Source organism: Lissotriton vulgaris, unplaced genomic scaffold, assembly GCF_964263255.1.
Source record: "Lissotriton vulgaris unplaced genomic scaffold, aLisVul1.2 SCAFFOLD_1003, whole genome shotgun sequence".
Taxonomy (NCBI): domain Eukaryota; kingdom Metazoa; phylum Chordata; class Amphibia; order Caudata; family Salamandridae; genus Lissotriton; species Lissotriton vulgaris.
Window position 1 is genome coordinate 57,831 of NW_028249514.1, and position 19,606 is coordinate 77,436.

The 19,606-nt window shown below is 42.2% G+C and overlaps 1 protein-coding gene across 1 annotated transcript in view; it reads right to left on the reverse strand.

Annotated features, from left to right (window-relative positions):
- The window catches only part of LOC147663555 (E3 ubiquitin-protein ligase TRIM39-like), a gene marked incomplete at its 3' end in the record, with an annotated part of 149,426 nt that overhangs the window by 55,220 nt on the left and 74,600 nt on the right, over positions 1–19,606 (reverse strand). The window contains exons 4-5 of the mRNA XM_086950362.1: positions 15,977–15,999; positions 3,243–3,352 (exon numbers count right to left, since the gene is read on the reverse strand). Of these exons, the coding sequence (XP_086806488.1) occupies positions 3,243–3,352; positions 15,977–15,999 (133 nt within the window). The remainder of the gene's footprint in view (positions 1–3,242; positions 3,353–15,976; positions 16,000–19,606) is intronic.

The following is a 19,606-nucleotide window of genomic DNA, read 5'->3' on the forward strand; positions in this document are numbered from 1 at the left end:
ATTTTTCCTAACGTCCTTGAGCCCTGACTTGGCCAATTCTACACTTAATGGTGTGTTCCTATGGGTGTTATTTGTATTGCACTTGCTTTGTGATTCCAGACGATTAACTTACTCTTTTGACTACTAGGTACCACGTGGTGTTTAGACATTGTTTTTTCGGGGCATGTACCTGGGTAGTCGTTAAACTTGCCCTTGGGCCCTCTACTAAAATGTTGTTGTGTATGTGGCCATAAAATATCTCCACATCCTAGACTTTAAAGTTCTGTTAAACCATTCTACAACTGCTGCTTTTACTTCCGTGTGTGTTACAAAATGCTGAACCGCGTGCTGCTTTAATAATTTCTAAAACGCCTTGTTTACGAATTCTTTCCCCGCGTCTGTTTGTAATTTTTTGAGGGATTCCCCCTTCTTGAAGATGGCTTTAAAAGCAGCTGTGACGCAAGCACCACTTTTATCGCTTAGAGATTCTGCAAAAGCATACTTGGACAACATGTCTATGATGGTTAGTATATAACGAGCTCCGTTATTAAGTTTCGCTAAATCTTAAAGGCCGATTATGTCCGCCTGCCATTGATAATCTACTTGCGCATTAACAATTGTAGGTCGCCTCTTAAAACACCTTTTGGCGGGCTTGTGTAGCGATTATGATAACCAAGTCTTCAGCCTTGATCTGTTTACCGGTTCATTTTCAACTACGGCCCTTCTATACAGAGTTCGGTGCTTCCAAATCCCTTTGTATCATAAAAATGTTTTCGTAACCAGTCCCCCGATGGGACATAAGCCAATTTACCACAAATATTTCAATGCTGCCCTCCGCTAAATAAGGCCATAAAAATATCTGCGAGATCCATTACAATGCTCTTATTATTTAGTAAAACTGTAGTTGTGCACAACTTGTTAATGTCAGAACGCTGGGTCTCTACTATGACTAACCTGAACTTTTAACAGATTCATGTCAACTAAATAGATTTCAACATGTCACTGGTCAAGCAACAGATCCACTCTGACACTTAGCCTTATGAGGTGGACAATCTGCATACCCCAACACTGGATGAACACATATATAAGCATTTTTCAGAGTTTTTTGGACCTGGCCCTCTCTACAGGATTACCCCAGATTGTTGCCTTCCTTTACCAACCTTTGCTGAATTATTTTTTATTGGCTTTTAGGACCCTGTACACTTATTCCCTACTAACCACTGTTAAGCTGCTTGTACTGCACCCAAGTGGTATATTTAAGTTACTTAAAAGTCCCTAGTATATGGTGCTGCATGATCCAGTGCCTGCAAATTAAATGCTACTTGTGGGCTGCTACACGCACTGTGCCACCCACTAATGTAGCACTGTAAAACATGGCTCAGGCCTGCCACTGCAGCCTGCAGAGCAGTTTTAAATGTCAATGAATAGCCCTTATCCCAGGCCCAAAGCTTCCCTTTTAGTACTTATAAATCATCCAAAAGTTAGGCTTACCACCCCTAGGGCAGGGTGCATGGAATTGAAAAAGTAGGACATATGAGGTTAAGTTCTACATTTCCTGGCGGTGAAAAACTCCTAAAGTTGTGTTTCAGTACTTTAAGGCTGTCTCTCACATAGACGAACATTTGGTTGCCATAATACACTTAAGTATTAGCTTCAGTTTGGGAACAGATAACAAAATGATGTTCCCTCTAATGAATTGTAACTTTAAATCCTCTTCAAAGGTAAGGACGGTTATTAAGTTAAAATGTAAAAAATGCCACTTTTATAAAGTTGCCGAAACCAACTGTCCCTTTCTGGGTCAAAGGTAGGTCAATGGCTCTCATGTTGTGGGTTGTGTATTGCTTCCATTCATTTAGACAAAAGAGGCCTATGTGTGAGGGGAGTGGGTCTTCCTTATAGGTTGGCTGCTGCAGGGTTATACCCTGCCTTGACAACACGTCAAAGGAACCTGCGTGAAGGACACATAAAAAATATGACACCAGGCCTGCCCTGGCCTTCATCCCCCTACAGGGTGTGAATCCAGGGCAGGAGGAAGGAGAAGAACTGTCCAGAACCAGCTTGGGGGCAGGACATGGAATTCTTCAACACAATGGCTGGCACCAAGGATAAAAAGTGGCACCTTCAGAACTTTGTATCAAAACACACCTGGACCTGTATAAATTCAGAAAAAGGACTGACTGCCCTGCTGTCTGAAGAAAAAGATGGACAGTTCCTCCCTTGAACCCTGACTCTCCAGAAGTGACTCACAGAGTCCGTTGGCTGGTCACCTGTTTGAGCTATAGGGACACAACAAGCTTCCAGAGGACTGCAGTGCTTTCCAGCTGACCAAACCCAACTGGACGTGACCTGGTCCTCTCCGCTGAACTCTGTGGGAGTGAGCCCTGACTCCCCAAAGTGCTGTCCTTAAGATCCAGGGCCCTTGACGAGAGTCAGAGTTTACTCATCTCTACGTGACAAAAGGTCTCACCAGAGCCAAAGCAGCGCTGCGCAGAACGTCATAGAACCTCATATCACAGCACCTGGTAGACAGCTTCACTTGAACTATCACAGGAGACCAACGCAGGATTGCGCATTGCAGGACCTTGCATTGCAGCCCATGCAGCCCTGGATCAGCAGCCTCAATAGGATAGATGCAGCGCAGCAGAGAACGACACAGGACCTCGCAGAGCCGCACCATGGACAAAAAGATACAACTCTTAGCAGGCCGAACTGGGTCCTGTACCCGGCCCATGCTCCATCGCGGTCAGCCTGAACTTGTGACTTTGTCCCAGTTCAGCGCAACCAGATCACTGCAGTTGGCGCTTTGTGCTTTTTGGCAGCAATTGCACCTTAAACTTTAAAAACTCATACCTCTGGCTCTACGGATTGGATGTTTGTTGTTTTAGTATCATTTTATTTATTGATATTTATTCTACTTGTCTAAATTGGTTTGCAATTTTCTTGAGTTGTGTTTTCACTTTTGTTTTACTGGTTGAGTGCTGCATAACTACTTTACATATTGCCTCCAAGTTAAGCCTAACTGCTTTATATCAATCTACCAATCTACTTTTCTACCCCTCTCATTTAATAACCCCATTTCTTACAGAGCTGTATTTTATTACTGCATTCATTTTATCATCAGCTTAGATCCACTGAAGCTCTTTCATATGTTGGTATTTAAGTTTCTTAGAAACAAAACATCTGCCGACTGAATACATTGGGGATCTCATAAGTGAAGATATATACTGCATACGGGACATCCTTTAGAGTATCTGGTTCCTCACCCAGTGATTCAAATATTTTCTGCAGATCCACTCCCTTTGCCTTGTCTGACTCCTCTTCGGTCTCCTTAATGGTACTGTAGGTCGCATGCTGAGCGTTCGCATGGTCATTCCTTGAAAAGAGAGAAGTGTGGATACTATTAAATGCTAATCTAGTAGTAATGCTACTCGAGTAATCCTGTACTGTATCTGAAGAGAGGACGTTAAACATAGTACATTGGTAGGAAGTGTGCAGACAGCATTCACCATGAGAAAAATGAGGAAAGGAACAGTGAGTTTTGAAAGGGAGCCGTTTGCCATTAGATACCTGATAAATCAGACTTCCCACAATTATGGAAGCATTGGGTCCGCTATTGTGAGATAAGTAAGGAATATAAGACCTCAGAGAGTAAAGGACCGGACAAAGGTGCACCTACTCGGATACATTACTGGAGAGACTTCCCAAAGGAAAGTATACAGCTGGGAATCTGGACTGTAGAATGAATAAATGAAAAGCAGCTTAAAGATTAGAACGGTCGAAGGAACATATGCAGTGAGGAAAAACCAACTGTTAGTTGTACTGCATAATACAGAATATGTTAATGGTTTAAATAGGATTATTTACTGTCATACAAGGCAATAATACACCAGTCTTTAATGTGAAAAAATACATAAAAAGTCAATTTTAGAAAAGTGACTGATAAGAACTTGTTTTTGAATAGCACATTATATCGCACTCCCACTGTTTCAAAATTCTGTAAAAAATTAGCACTATAACCCACATTATTGATACTCAATATACCAATCTCAGAAGGATGAAAGCCTGAATCTGCCTTGTTGGGATTCAGACTTGCGACCTTCTGAACACCACATGCTTCAACTCATTAAACCATACTGTTCCAATGAAATAAAAATACAACTTATTGCAATACAATTTGCAAATTAAAATAAAAACCGATACCAAGAAATGAACATAAATGGAGAAAAAAGAAAAATATAAAGAAAGCGTTAAAGAAAGATACATCATTATGGTCACCGGTAACCTCCTCAGATTGATTAGGTTCCTTTACGCATCCTTCATCTTCATCAAGTTCTTGATGATCTTTCATTCCTTTCAAACCTTTACAATGGGATACACTATTTGTTACAGACCCTGATGGCTTAAACGACATCCCCGTATGCCTTTAAATTGAGTGATCTTCAAAGGGCTATATCTGAACAGAACCTCTATTGTACCCACTTGCAGCCGTTTCACCAGTACCCAATCTTTCTGCCAAATATCAAAGTCTATGATGAGGATTCAGGTAAATTTACTTGTTTATCTTTTGCTTCTCTGTCTTGTTTACAGATACTTTCATGTTTAGATTTATCTACCATATTTTGAGGCAAACTAGTGTTAATTATCCTCCAAAATGTTGACTCAGACGGTGAACTTTCTGTAGTAGACTGTGGAGGTAACCCGGCTGTCACTCAACACTTGGCAGATTGGTTGATGTAGTCATATCTGTAATAACTTTGCTTTTCAGTAGCCTTTTAATTGTGGACATGAATCTTTTTACAATATCATTTGCTTGAGGACATATCTGGGTGATCGTTTCCTGGTCTCTCCCTAGATTATGTATAAAGTGAAGACATTCACTACCTTGAAAAGGTGGCTCATTGCCCGATTTGAGTACTGTTGATATTTTCCCATTCTGTAGGTATTTCATCCAGTACTGGAAGTGCTGCAGTTGCAGAAGTAACAAGTCTAACTGTGGGAAAACGGAAATATTAATATTAATCTAATATCACATACAAGTAATGGCTAGACTCTTAGGGACCATAAAAATCAACAGCCACACTTGACCGCACATTGTATGGGAGTTCGGACATCTTCAATTTTTCTAGTTGTTTCTCACACAGAATAATCTGGCACAAATGAAAGGAATTTATGATCTGTTCAAACCACAAAACAATTTTCTTTCAATTGTTTTGTGGACCTGTGGCATCAAAGTTTTGTTTCAACTTAATAACAACCCATTTTCGGTAATCGTTAGCTCTGCTTGTACCCAATTAATACTTAAAAAGTCTACATTCACTACCACTTCCACTTATTTTGATACTTAATTTATAGGGTTCCCCTTATTGGCTGCTATTTTCGCAATGTTGCAATTTCTCTAGTTTTTTTGCTCAATTTGTTTTATTGTTATCTCTCAGGCACAGACTCTCTGACAATGAACTTGATCGATTCCACTGCCAACAATTCACTTTGGTTAGCAGTGGGCAGTGGATAATGAGAAATAGGTTTTTTATCTAGTCTTGTACTATTTTGCCCCATTTCTAGATCTTAGGTGGGATCTTTTTTTGGATTCCCATAAAGTGCAATATCTACTTGTTAGTCCGTTAGAATTGTAAAAGGGCTTCCAAATATGAACAAATGATGGTGCTCAAAAGCCCACACAACTAACAGACTTTCCATTTCCTCCTCTGAACATGCTTTTTCTACATCTGTGAGGCTTTGAGTATCTTGCTATTTGTCCAGGCATAAGCTTTACAATTGTACGTTGTACATATTTTGTTCCAGGAACAATAGGGCAAACCCCGCAGTCAAGCACAATTTTGGTTCAAAATAGGGCACATTTCCAGCAGAATACACTTTTTCTATTATTTTCTTCAATGCATTGTCACATTCTGATGCCTACTAGAAGCTGAGTATCTTTCCAGATAGTTCTCGTAATGTAGTGCAAAATGGAGTATGTACTGAGCACTATAACCTGCCATTTCCAAAAGGAATGCACATTTGACAACTTGTGCGACCCTTTTTTTGTTAATTGTGTTAATATTAGTAGGATCTGGTCAAACCCACCACTGATAGTCCTTTAGCATGCTCTTCCACATACTAATATGTCATCACTATAATTTAAGTGGTTTCTTACAGGCCTTATGCATTTTCTGATAATGTCCTTCGTTCAGCTAATAAGGATATTTCACAATTGAGCCTTTTATACTAAAATACCCATTGGTGAGTTGAGAAGACGGTCGTATATTGTGACTGTTCACCCAATTCAAGTTGGTGAGACCCTTTATATAATTAAAACTTTAGGAAAACAACAGCACCATTTATACAGCTTTACATATTTGTTAAGAGGCACCCAGAAGGTCTCTCTCTCTCTATATATATATATATATAGCGGAATATGACATATAGATGTTGTCACAGATGCAAATCTTGTTGGTTTCTTTTTTGGGCCCTGTTGCAATTTGGGACACCTATGCAGTTGGTCTCAATATTGGTTCTATAATGTCTTATTCTAGCAAGCTTTGCATCTAATCAACTTTCTGCTGGAAATGTACTGGTACTCTTCTACGATTTTGTGCTACAGGTTTTATTATGTGAAGAGTTACCTGCACACCTTTTCATTCTTGCAGGCCTTTGAATAAATTGTTGCATTATTTGCTGATCATCTGTCATTTTCTATGGCAACAAGGCCCACTAATTGTATTGTAATGCTGCTAAGTAGACAAGTAGTAGGAGTTCTAACTTTGTGGGCATATTCCCCAACAAAAGTTACATTACTCTTACAATGTTAATAGATTTTCCATGGGATTAAATGCTCTCCACTGGAATATACTAAAATTTGATGGCTTGAGGGGTAGTTTTGTTTTTCATCTTATCATATTCAGTTACACACGTTATATTGCAGCTTGCCCCGCTGTCTAATACAAATATTCCTAAATGCTGTCCTAACTTTTTACAGAAGCTGAAAAACTTTTTAAACTTGCGTCAATCCAGACAGTTAATTTCTGCATGTTTTATGTCTTCATCTTATAAAAATGTTTTACATATTTTCTTTTAGGTGATTTGTCTTCACTTCAGTTAACTTCAATGTCCTCCATGTGTTTGATGTATTGTTTGGTTCATTTAATATCTTTTTCATAGAGCATTTATCCTTGTTTTTGATGGAGTGTTTTTCACTCTTGAAAACAATGCATAGCAATTGTATTTTCCACATTTGTAGCATTTTTTACATTGGGCTGGGCACAGTCCTTGATTCAGATATGCTAACTCACATTTGTAACACATTTTATTTTTAGATCCATTGTCTTGCCAGGGTATTTGCATTGTTTCTGTGTTTTTTTTACTATGCTCAGAAATTTTGTTTTCCAGCTTCCGTGCCCAGTGCATGTGGCTCTGCCCTAACTTCTGTCTACAATAGCTTTAATATTTCTGTTAAGCTCAATGGTTCCTTGATTAGCTTAGCTATAACATTAGTGAAGTAGCAGCCCTCAACTGCCTTATCATTGTTGAACTAAAGAAACATAGCAATAAATTACTAATTTACATTAGCATGTTACAAAATCGTCCATCATCTCATCTTCTCTTTGACATGCCATGCTGAATGTATATCTTTCATAGTCAATGTGCCTTTGTGGGTGAAATAGTTATTTTAGACATTTTATTATTCCAACTTAAGTACTTGTTTGAACATCAGGACATGTGGCTACTACTTCTCCAAAATCGTCTCCCACAAGGTTTAGGAACATACATGATGCTTGGTCCTCTGCTGTTTGTCTTGTGTGTGTCACTTGGAAATAATGCTCAAACCTGCACATCCATTTTTACCATCATGGGCCTAATGTTTGTGCCTAAGTATTGTACTTACTATATTTTTCTGTAGATCCTATTGCCTTTTGCTCATCTGACTCAGACTCCGTGTTAATGCTAGGTTATCATTTATTATGTATTAGTGAGGAATTACTTTTACTTTATATCTATTTTGTTTTAGGTCTTTGAGAAAAAAAAATGTATCCTCATTCGCCTGGTAAACTGGTAATCTGCAGGTCGCCACTGTTGCTCACTTTGGAGAGGTAGTTTTTAGGTTTCGTAACCTGGCGAGGGGCGAAGCCCCTCCCAGATCGAAATCTGTTGTTATTAATAGTGAGGTTAGGACAGCCTCTGTTTCCAATTGGATAGCTCCATAAATGGAGACTAGCCATTGGGAGACAGAGGATGTCAATCGCGCTTTCTCTCGAAAACGCGATTCGGGGGCGTTCCTGGTGCTTTTTTTAAGCCCCGCCCATTTGTCCCGGGCCGCGCTGCGATTGGCTGCCGGCCCGGGACACCCCGTGACGTCATTCCCGGGCCGCGCTGTGATTGGCTGCCGCCCGGGACACCCCCGTGACGTCAGCCAATCACAGCGCGGCCCGGGACCTGACTTGTTCAGTTTTGCGTTGTGTAGAAAATTAAATCATAATAGTTTAGTTGTCTCTTGGATATGCTGCACAAAATAAACGTTAGCGTAATCTCATTTCACAATATTGAGCAGCAGTTATGTCAATGCATTGGCATTAGTACAGCGAGTATTCTGTTAGGTCGAGAGGGGGGTCTAGTCGAGACCAGCGCCCTTGGAAACCCTTGGAAACCCTTTGCCGCCAAATGACCACCGCGGCCCGGGGCCAGGAAACCCCCCCGCAACTTGCTCCGAGGTCCAGGAGCTGCCGCGCCGAAGAACGAAGCCGCCGCGACCCCATTGGCTGAGGGAGCCGAGCCCCCTCACTAACGCCGCGACGGGATTGGCCCGTGCGGCGCAGCGTCATCAGCTGTGGTGTGCCGTGATTGGCTGAGCCTGCGGAGCGTCATCGGCGAGGCCGCGCTGCCATTGGTTGGCGGCCTCGCGCTCAGAGGGGCTCGACTAGAGGGCCGCGACAGGATAGGCTGCCTCCACTGAAGGTGCGGGAGGTGCCGAAGAATTGTCGTAATCACCGCCGGGACCGGGGACGAGATCTGACCCCGCCGAGGGACTTGGAAGCGTCCCGCACCCCCGGCCAGCCGTCCCCCCACCAGGTGAGCCTCACCGCCTCCCCCGCCGCTCGTTGGATTGTCGAGAGCGGGCGGGAGAGGAAAGGGGACCGGCCGGGGCGGGGACGCGTGCAATCTGCACGGCGGGTGTGCTTTGGTGCGCCTGAATCCCAGGAAGACGCGAGGCGGCCCCGGGGACGAGAAAGAGTCCCTGGGCCTCGCGAGGGAGTGGAATCAGCGCTTGAAGCCCATAGCTACAAGTACACGTGGGCCTTGTGTTTACTGCTCGTCTTGGGAGCGGTGGGAATAGAAATCGGGGGCATATTTTTTTTTTTTAGGCCTGATTTAAGAGACTAGAGACTATTTTTGTTTGGAACCTGAGACTATTGTTTTGAATGACCAGAACTGCCTATTTACTATTAGGTTGAGTTTATGCAACCGGCTAATATGTGTTTTTAGTTTGTTTGTTACACCTTTGCTTGAGTGAATGCGGCGCTTGTTCAGGATGCATGTTGGTGGGGGTGCCTCTGAAATAACCCGGACGTGGTTGGAAAAGGTGTGGTTGGTTGATCTTGTATGAGTTTATTTCTGATTCTGGTGCTCTGTGGCGTGACTTGTACAGTCAGTTGATTCGAGAGAGGAAGAACCAGGTCTTTTCTGCCTTCCTAAATGTCAGGTGAGCTTCAACGCACCCTTCATCCACTGGGAGTGAGCACCATCGTTTTGCTGCTTGCACAGAGAAAGATGTGCAACCAATGTTTTTTTTTTGTAAGTCTGAAAAACCAGTTGTGGTGTCATTCTACAGCGAGGTAATCTTTTCAGGTATGTGTGTTGATCTTTTGATGGAAGGTTGGTGCTGTTCTATTCATGGCTTTGTGTGGCATAAACAGGGTTTTGAAGGTGGCTCCCTTTGTAATGGGCAACCAGTGAAAGGCCTTCAAAGCAGCAAGATGTTCTCTTATAGGTTTATGTGCAGGAGCTGTTCTACGGGCTAACTTCTGGATTCTTTGTAAACACCTCAAGACACAGAATCTTTGGTTAGGCTGGTGACATAGTTGTCATGGATGTGCTCTACATTATGAAGTCAGGAGTATTGCTGACATGCCATATATTTTCAAAAGCTAATTTTGCTGGGGCAAAGTCAGACACTTATAGGAGTACTTCTGGGAAAGTTATGTTGGCTCTTAAAGGCCAGGGCTGCAGAGGGGGGGAATTGACCCTCTTGTCAGGCAGCCTGGACAATTCCTTTATAAATGATAATTTGGTCATGATATTTCTGGCAAACAGTATTGTTACTAATGACCACTGTCTATGAGGTCGCCCGAGTGGGCGAAGCAAAGGTATGCAGTCCCAGAGTGCGGCTGGAGAGTCATGGGGCATTGCATCTACTTTGACTCTCATGGCGTCGGCTGACCAAGTTTTCCCCTGTCAGTTAAATACTAAACCCTCTCGCCCACCATAACAATGCAGGATGGGAGAGGAGTGGGGAGTGGCCAGAGCAGGTGGATTAATTTACAAATATATTCGAAATTCTCCCTTCTTTATTGATGTGAGCACAAACACGCATACACTCACCGCAATGCATATTGAAAAAGAAGAACTACTCAACATATGAGCTCTTACACCTGTTTTTTCGATTATCAGCCCTCATGTCTAACAAGTAGCGGGATCTTAGGTGAGAACGATGGCAGCACATTCCTGGGAGAGAATAAAAGTGACACGTGGAAATGCTTGAATTACTCTAAATCACTAGCAGTGCATTCCATGCTATCGTTTTAGCTCATCACTATCATTTCAGAAAGAACCAATCACTTGGGCCTTGGTTTTGCTCCTCGTCCCCCCCCCCCCCCATTTCTGTGTGTGTGTTTGTGCTCTGTGAATGTGTGCAAATGCAATAGGTCTCGCATTTGTGAGAGATTAAGCTATTGGCATTGTAAATGACAATGCCATTTATTTATCTGTTTTCAAAACCATCACATAAATACAAAATTTGTCATTTACAATGCCAATAGCTCTAACTTTTACAAAAGGCGAAACCGTTGCATTGTAAATGCTTGTTTAAATTGTTTTTATTATTTTTTATGGGGTACTGCCCCATGCCCATATCGCCCGTCTACCAGTGGTTCACCTACATCCTACATGTTGCTGACCTCTCGCTGTTTATGAGAGGGTGGTCAGGCTCTCCACCGATTTCAAGAAACCAAAGGCTGTAGTTGGAAATAGAACCCACCTTGGATCACTATTATCTGATGACCCAGTAATACCAAGGGGATCCATCTCAGTCTGAGAGCTTCCCATGAGGCCTAATCATAGAACAAAGAGAAGGTTTTCCTTACAACGTACAGAGACACGTTAGTTATATCTCTGTCTGAACTGGAGACCAATTTAACAGGCAATCTCAAATTGCTCTCTTCTTGCTATTTTTTTAGCCTGGCCAGGTCGGGTCTAGATGTTTTGTACACCGATGAAAGCGATTCCGAATGTGTAGGAGGCAAGGCCTCAGCCCATTTCTTGCAAATTTCTCGTCTGGCCAACAGAATAGCAAAGAAGAGGAAACCCCTACTATGGCCAGTAATTTCAGTTTGAATATCAAAAATTATTAAGCTGAGGGTAATGTGTACTGGATATCCTAAAATAGACTTTATAGTGGAAACCACTTTTTACCAGAAATCTGAAATAGCAGGGCAAGTCCGAAACATGTGCATATCGGGGGCCCCTTCCATGCTACATTTTTTACATCTAGCTGGTGGACCATTGGTCATCTTAGAGAGTCTAGCTGGGGACAGGTAAGCCCTGTGCGTAGTGAAAAAATGACTTCTTCTCAGCCAGGCTGGCTTCACAACTGAGAACAAAGTATTAAATGAGAGCTGCCATAACTCAGTACAATCTCCCTCCAGAATCAATTCTTCCCATAATTCTCCGGCTAGTCTGAAATCTCAGTCTATAGCCTACTCAATTGCCCAATAGAAAGAAGCTACCTCCTTCTTGCCTGCTGGCTTTTTAACAAGATGTTCTTCAAGATCATTCCCCAATCCGATCGTTTTTTTATGATTTTGGGACCAACTTTTTAACTGAATATACTTAAATCTCGACATGCCCCCTTCCAATTTCTCATCAAGTGTTGCCCAAGAAAGGATAGAACCGTCTTCAGTTAAGTCTCCCCATGTTACTAAACCTGCTGTTTTTAATGGTGTAGCCAGCATATCCTTACGGCAACTAGGAGACCCCGGACTATCCCACCATGGAGCTAATCCTGAGTAATACTCCAGACCCGTTGATGTTTAAATTCTGGCCCATATTTGGGCTGCTCCCCATAGAACTTTCAGCCTAACTTTTTTGAAAACAATTTTGTCTCCATATTTAAAGAGAAAACCTTCCTGGGGAAGCCCCGCCTGATCAAGCACTGCTTTAAACATTTTCTCTCTATCTGAAGAAACTGGGGATTTTAACAGAATTCTGGAGTGGGTTAATTGAACTGCCCACGCATAGTACTGAACATCTGGGAGTGCAAGACCACACTTTTCCCTTCTCCTTCTTAGTTTTTTCCAGGAGATCCTGGTTGTTTTGTAGGCCCAAACAAAAGAATTACTTGCCTGCTGAAATCTGTTGATCAATTGTTTGTCGAAATGTAGTGGAATGGTATTGAAGAGAAAAGTTAATCTTGGTAAAATTACCATTTTTATCAGGTTTACTCTGCCTAAGATGGTCAAGGAAAGATGGGCCCAAGATCTCATTTGGTTTTGACTCTCTTTAAGGATATTTGAAAGATTCACCTTTGCTGTCTCCTCAATGCTAGGGACGATTTTTACTCCCAAGTACCTCATCTCATTTTTAGAGTGATATCGGCCCTTTGGCAGGTTCCAGGTCATGATTTTGGTCTTTCCTGCGTTAACTTCGTAGCCGGAAACTCAGCCACACTCCTCTGCTAACCTGATGACTCGAGGAAATTATGTCTCTAGATCCGACAACAGGATTAAAATGTCGTCCACGTACAGGGCTAGCTTCCTCTGCCATGTGCCGCTCTTGAATGGTACTATGGCTGGCTCCTCCCTAGGACTCTGAGCAAATGGCTCTATGTACAAATCAAAGAGGAGGGGAGAAAGAGGGCAGCCTTGTCTCGTTCCTCTCTTAATGCTGAAGGGCTTGGTCAGATTACCATTAACTACCAGCCTTGCGGACGGGTCACTATATAAGAGTTTAATAGTTCGGCAGAACTTTGGGCCTAAATTGAATTTCTCCAGTACGGCAGCGAGATAATTCCAATTTACCCTGTCAAATGCTTTTGTTGCATCAAGCGTCATGGCAACCAGCGTAAGGGTAACATTCGAGGAAAAATCAATCGCACCTATCAGATCGTGCGTGAAATCAAAAAGATTTCTGCCTTTTAAAAACCCCTTTTGGTCAGTATGCAGCAAATCTCCTACAACTGCTCCTAACCTATCGGCCAGAATCCTAGTAAAGACCTTATAATCAGAGTTGAGAATAGAAATGGGTCTATACGACCCACAGTTGGTAGAGGATTTACCTGGTGTTTTAGGTCTTTGTTGCTTTACATGTGGTAGCCTGTTTTTACATGCAGTTGGGCTTGTTTTGCGCCATACTGAATGTTTAAGTGTGCATTTGGGATTGTATTTCTTTTCTTAGTCTCTTGTGTGCATCAGTCTATTTTCTATGTGCATTTGAGGTTGTCTTCCACTAGCATGTTTTTTTTAGCAGCAGTTGTTTCCGAGGTTCCTCGGTTACAGATTATAGTGGAGCAGCATAATTGTAGGGTCTGGCTCATATACTACATTTATATGCATATATGTGACTTCTATATTTAATGTGTTTAACTTCATTAACCAGTATGCTCTATTATAATTATATAGCGACCATCAGTTATTACAGCTGTTAAGAGTTCACATATACTTATATAATGATGATTAATAAATCAGTGGACTCATTTTTATTACATATTCACATTCGAACAATGATTTCTGTTTGCCAATGGTTAAACAATACTGTTACTTGCATCTATTTTGATTCCAGAGTTAACTTAGCTTGACATTATGCCTTAGTTGAACATGTTTGTTTAAATGCTGCCAGTATGCTGTTTTCTCTCCTCTGCAGGTGTGTTATTGTGTTCCTCGTTAGCGTGAGAAAGGCTTATTGTTGTCTATTAGTGCGGTAGAAGAAAAGGGAGTAGTTAGCAGGCGTGGAGGGTGACCCTGAAAGGAGCCTTCTGTACTCGGCATAGCAGAAGTATGCAACACTCCGGGACAAGCAGATATATACCCAATTGAGAGAAGATGAGAATTTAGGGGTTATGCTGACTCCCCTTAAATGCAGTTATGTGATTGGCTCCTGATAGTTTGAATGAGACACAAATGTCCTGGAGCCTTCAATGGTGTTTTTATTGACGTTTCTCGGCTAGTTATAGCAGGTTTTATTATGACTTTGAGGGAGAGCAGATTTCTCTTCCCATTAGGTTTCCGTGAGTGGAAATCTTCATACTGAAAATTCTTTCATTTCTTCAAATTTCTACTGAACATCAAAGCTATGCTGACACCTTCTATGCTTCCTCCTTACAAATTTCCCATGCACTCTTAACCTTAAAATAGGTAGGGAAAGTTTCCTTATAGAAGATCTGATTTAGATAATCGGTTTCCTATTTATAGTGGTTTTACTATTTTGTATTTCATTATACTGAGACTTCGACTACTGGAACATTTGAATGTTTTGGCTGCATTGATATACTTCTTAAACCTTTTTGTATTTTGCTTATTTACAGGTTGGATCAATATCTTTTTTTTAAAAAACCTTATAGTGGGCATAATGGTTTCTTTGTCATCATTGTGAAGGTGCAGTAGTTTTACAGGAGTGAAAACAAATTTTCAAGTCGAAAATCAAAGGTCCACACAACTTGTATGGGATATTATTTGACAATAAGACTTAAAGATTGATCTGTAGAAATCCTTGCTCCATCATTGTCTGGTTACGTTAATTAATTCATTTAAACTTTTTAAATCTTATACGTTTCAGATCCTTCCCCAAATTAGCACAAATTATAGTGGTACTCATGTTTTCTATGTTTTTGGAGTGGTGAATAACTGGTTTTCATTCAACTATAAATCTTTCTCCAGTGCTTTGGAGTGTTTCCAAGATGCCGAGCGTAGCTAATTTGTGATTGTTCCCACTGTCAGATTCAGTCAAACATACACTGTGTTTGTATGCAATAATGTGTTTATAAACATTTTTAAAAAAATTAGAAGGAGAATAAAAACAAATAAGGTAAAAATGTCAAATAGAAAGCAAAAAAAAAACAAAAACTAAGCTAATAAAATGAAACGTAAAGGAGACTCTAAAACAAAATGAAAACTAGTGCAGGAAAGTGTAGAAAAACTACAATCAAATGAAAGATAAAAAATTACAGAAAGCAGGAGAAAGAAAGATGTAGATAAGGTATAAAATCCAACAAGAAATAGATAAAGAGACAATAAAAATAATGTGATTAAATAAAGACATATGGCAAACTAAAAAAGAAAGATTATATTGAAACACAATAGTAAGAAAAAGTGAAAATATAGAATTAAATGACAGAAAATGAAAAGAGGAAATGGAAGAAAAACAAAAAACAGACTAAAGAAAAAATAAAAAAATGGTAGAAAGAAAATTAACAAGAAAGAAAAGCAAACAAAAATCTATTGAAATAGACAAAATTTAAGTAAAAACAGTTTACAAAGTAAAATAAAATACCACCTCTACCCGTTGAGTAGTTCCCTAGGATGAATGGTCTCTCACGTTTACACATTTCTAAATAGCTAGGACAAACCAGTAATTCGACTAGTACAAGGGCTGCAGAAGCTACTGCTAATTAGAAGATGATGAGCTATCAAATTGGCTCACCCAAAGGGCAAAAAGCACAAAAATGTGATAAAATAAATGTAATGGCTGCCCATTACATTTATATATGGCACTCTGTAAAAGAAGATAATCGTACCTGTTTAATATGCTCTTCACATCCTGGGGAGAGAAACATAAACATATTGATATGGATTAATTGTGTTTACATTGGCAGAACAAATATTTTCAACAGGGTATTCAGTATTTACAAATAACTATATACAAATTAATATATTAAAAATGAATACACACATTTTATTACTGATCTCTGCAGATGAAGGCTCAGGCACATATTTAATTACCCTATGAATGCATTCAATCTCATGGGACTAAAACCATACTAAAGAGGAGCAGCACAAAGTAAACAAATAGGTTAATGAACTTGACCTTTCCTTTCGTAAAGTTTTGTGAAAATTCTTAAAGGCTACACAAATTTGGGTTGGGGACTTTTATGCACACTTATACCCAAGTAATTCAGATGAAGTGTCGCAGGAGGTCTTTGAGTATTATAATGTACCTGCTGCTTCCTTTCCAATTAAGAACAAGGTAAGGGTGTTACATCATTGGTTGGTAAATATTAGGCTTCTAAGTCTGAATGGTTGTTTTGAGAAGGATAACCCGGCAGCCCAAACTTTCCACCTTGGCTACCATGGTTGCACTACTGACTATATCGTTGTTCCTGCCTGGCAGTTTGGATTCAATGTGGAGTTTAAAGTAATGGACTGTCACAGAGAGAACCATTGGGCAATCTCTGCCATTCTATGTGTAAGCTTACCACGGAGATTTACAACAAGTTGAGATCCACAATTCTTACAGCTTTGGCCATGTACCAAGTTTCAGACTGCATCGATATAATGGCTGGGACAAATGTACAAATAATTGTCTGGTAGAATATAGTTTTAGAAAATGTGCTGTATACTTGTGAATCGTAATAATCATGTGGTGTAGGAGAAAGACCAAGATAGAGTTGAAGGGTGGTTCAAAACCACTTGTCAGACCATGGAATCCCATCTGAGGGAGGTAAGTAGACTGCATAGGCTAGGGTCTAATAAAACTTCCAGTGAAGATCTGAAGTGTTTATATAGTCAGTATAGTCAAGTATTCAGAAAGAAAAAAAAATACTTTTTTCATGAGCATTGGAGTGAAATGTTAGAGCACGTGTCTCCAACCAGTCGATTGTGAGCTACCAGTAGCTCACAAACACCTTTAGAGTAGCTGTAGGAAGGTACCTCCTGACTATGGTTGCCCCCAACTTTTTGCCCTGTGTTTTAGCTGGTTTTGGACATAGTCGACCTGGGACCCTGCCAATCAGGACCCCAGGCCTACTGCTCTCTCTGTAAAATGGATTCCATGTACCTTAGGTACATTTCCAATTGGTACTGGGCCACCTTATCAGACCCTGTAAATCAGGGCATAGGTGTACCCAGGGGCTACCAGGGGCTGAAGCATGTATTATGCCACCCCTGGCTGGCCTCCTAAATTTGACATAACTGGCTGCATGACAGCTGGGGCAAAGTCGTGTAATCACCCTTTGCTGTAGATATAGTATACCTATATCTAACCCTAAAAATGGACACACAGATTCCTATCAGTCACTCCTATGGCAGGCCTTGACAATCCTGAAGGCAGAGTGCTTGGAATTATGTGAGAGGGTGCTCTGGCATGAGCTGAGCCTGTCTGCAGCTTGCGGAACCAAGTCCTAATAGCTGTTCCATGATAACGCATACCATATACTCTTAAGTGCATTATAAACCTCGCGGTTAAATGCTATCTTTGGTATTGCTTTATCAAAACATGTCGAGTAAGGTGTCATACGAATTGGAATACTAACCCCTCGCCAATTCTGGCGACGGGGTTAGCATTCCACCCTTCTAGAGGGACACGACATGTATGTAACTGTGAACCCCGGTTAAAGTTAAACGAAGCCTCAGCTCCACAAAATGGATGCTGCCACCACAGACACAAGTCTGACCCCCTGCAGCTGGGAGTCCTTCCAGCGAGGGAAGCCTGGACAAAGGGTTTCCTGTCAGGGGCGGTGCTAGCACCATCCCAGACAGGGTTTTGTGTATCCTGGGTAGGCAGGGCTTTACAGGAAGGTGACTGCTGAGTGGCACCCCGGTGCTCACTACGCATAGGCCGGTCAGAACCAGTTCCAGGGGCACACCAGCCCCTGGCCTGGGGAATGTCCGGCATGGGAAAGGGGTGTAACCACCCCCCTCCTAGTCCCACCCATAGGCAGGACCTAGTCACCGGGTCAGCCCCTTTTCTTAGTATAAAGATAGGAGCGGGCCCCCTGTTCAAATTAGATCATCTTTGGAATCAAGACACGACTTTCTACGAAAGGACTTCAAGATTTCTTCTTCAAGATTCTCCCTTGTGACTAAAGAGTAGTCACCCTGCATCCGCAGGCAACATCTTAAGAACACTGCGGTCTGCTGCAAGTCCTTCCTCAGGAATCCGACGACACAGCTCGACGAGACCCGGCTTCCCTGGCACCTCTGACCTCTACTCACCTCTACAGCCAAGCTGAGAACCGTGAGTGCGACGAGACCTCGAGGGACCGGCTATCGCCAAGACTGCACGACTTCTTTCCAGCAAGCCCGCCGAATGACCCTCTGGTGAGTGCTTTGGGGTCCGAGAAGCCCCGACCCTGAGCAGCTCCAGCACCGAAGTACAGCCTCCCAGCATCTCCACGATCTGCGTGGGGCCCTTCTGCTTTTTGCTGCTCACCGCGTTGTTTGGCTACTAGCCCGCTGGCTTGTGGCCTTCTGAACGACGCCCGACGACATCACTGCTGCTGGTCTGGTTGCTCCAGACTGGCCCTCGCTCCCTTCCAAGAGAGGAGCACCCCGGACCCTCCTGGTCCACTCCAGACGCCATTTTGAGTCCACCGCGTGTGCTTGAATTAGCCAAGGCTTTGTTGCCCAATCCTGGGTCCAGCGACGCCGACAGCTTCATCCATCGTGGGACAGCTCGCTCCTCCATCCTGGTCGCCGACAACGCCTCCTGGTCCGTGAGATCTGCAGAGCACAGCGTCACCCACTCACCTAGTCGAGGTGACTACCATCCGGTGCCCTCCTGGTGCCACCTGACTACTGGCTAGTAGTCACGAACTTGGTCCCCTCTGCTTTCAGGTGTCATCTATCTTCAAGATCCAGGCTTGGATCACTTCAAACTCTCTTCACTGGTCGCCTGCCAGCATCTTCCTTCCAGGCTCCTGGTCCGTCTACGAGGATTCCCAACGTCTTTTGAGACCTATGCAGCTGCAGCCCCTGGGCTAGGTAACTTCGGCATTTCGGTGCCCCAGCATAGCCTCACTATCCAAGGGTCAGAATCCACTTTCGTTTTCCTCCTACCAGGTCGGGTTCGCCCGAGAACACTAACTTTGCATTTACTAGCTACCATAGACTTTGTCCTGCATCACGCGTGAGAGTGCACACTCTGCACCCGAGTCCCCTACACAGACTTTCATCTAAAGCTCCAGACTATCATCAACTCACTTTCGCTGAGTTGAATGCAAAGGTAAAAATACTCCACCTTTTAGAGAGAGAGTGTGCTTATCCATGTAATGTGAACACTACCGATTACTCTAAACTCAGCACTTCCTTCACATGATATCCCGCTGTTATGAACTTGTCACTCTCACTCCCCCACTTTAGCCTCACCACAGACGACCCATACTGGCATGGTATGTCACCACTTATCACTTTCGACGCAAAGCAGGATC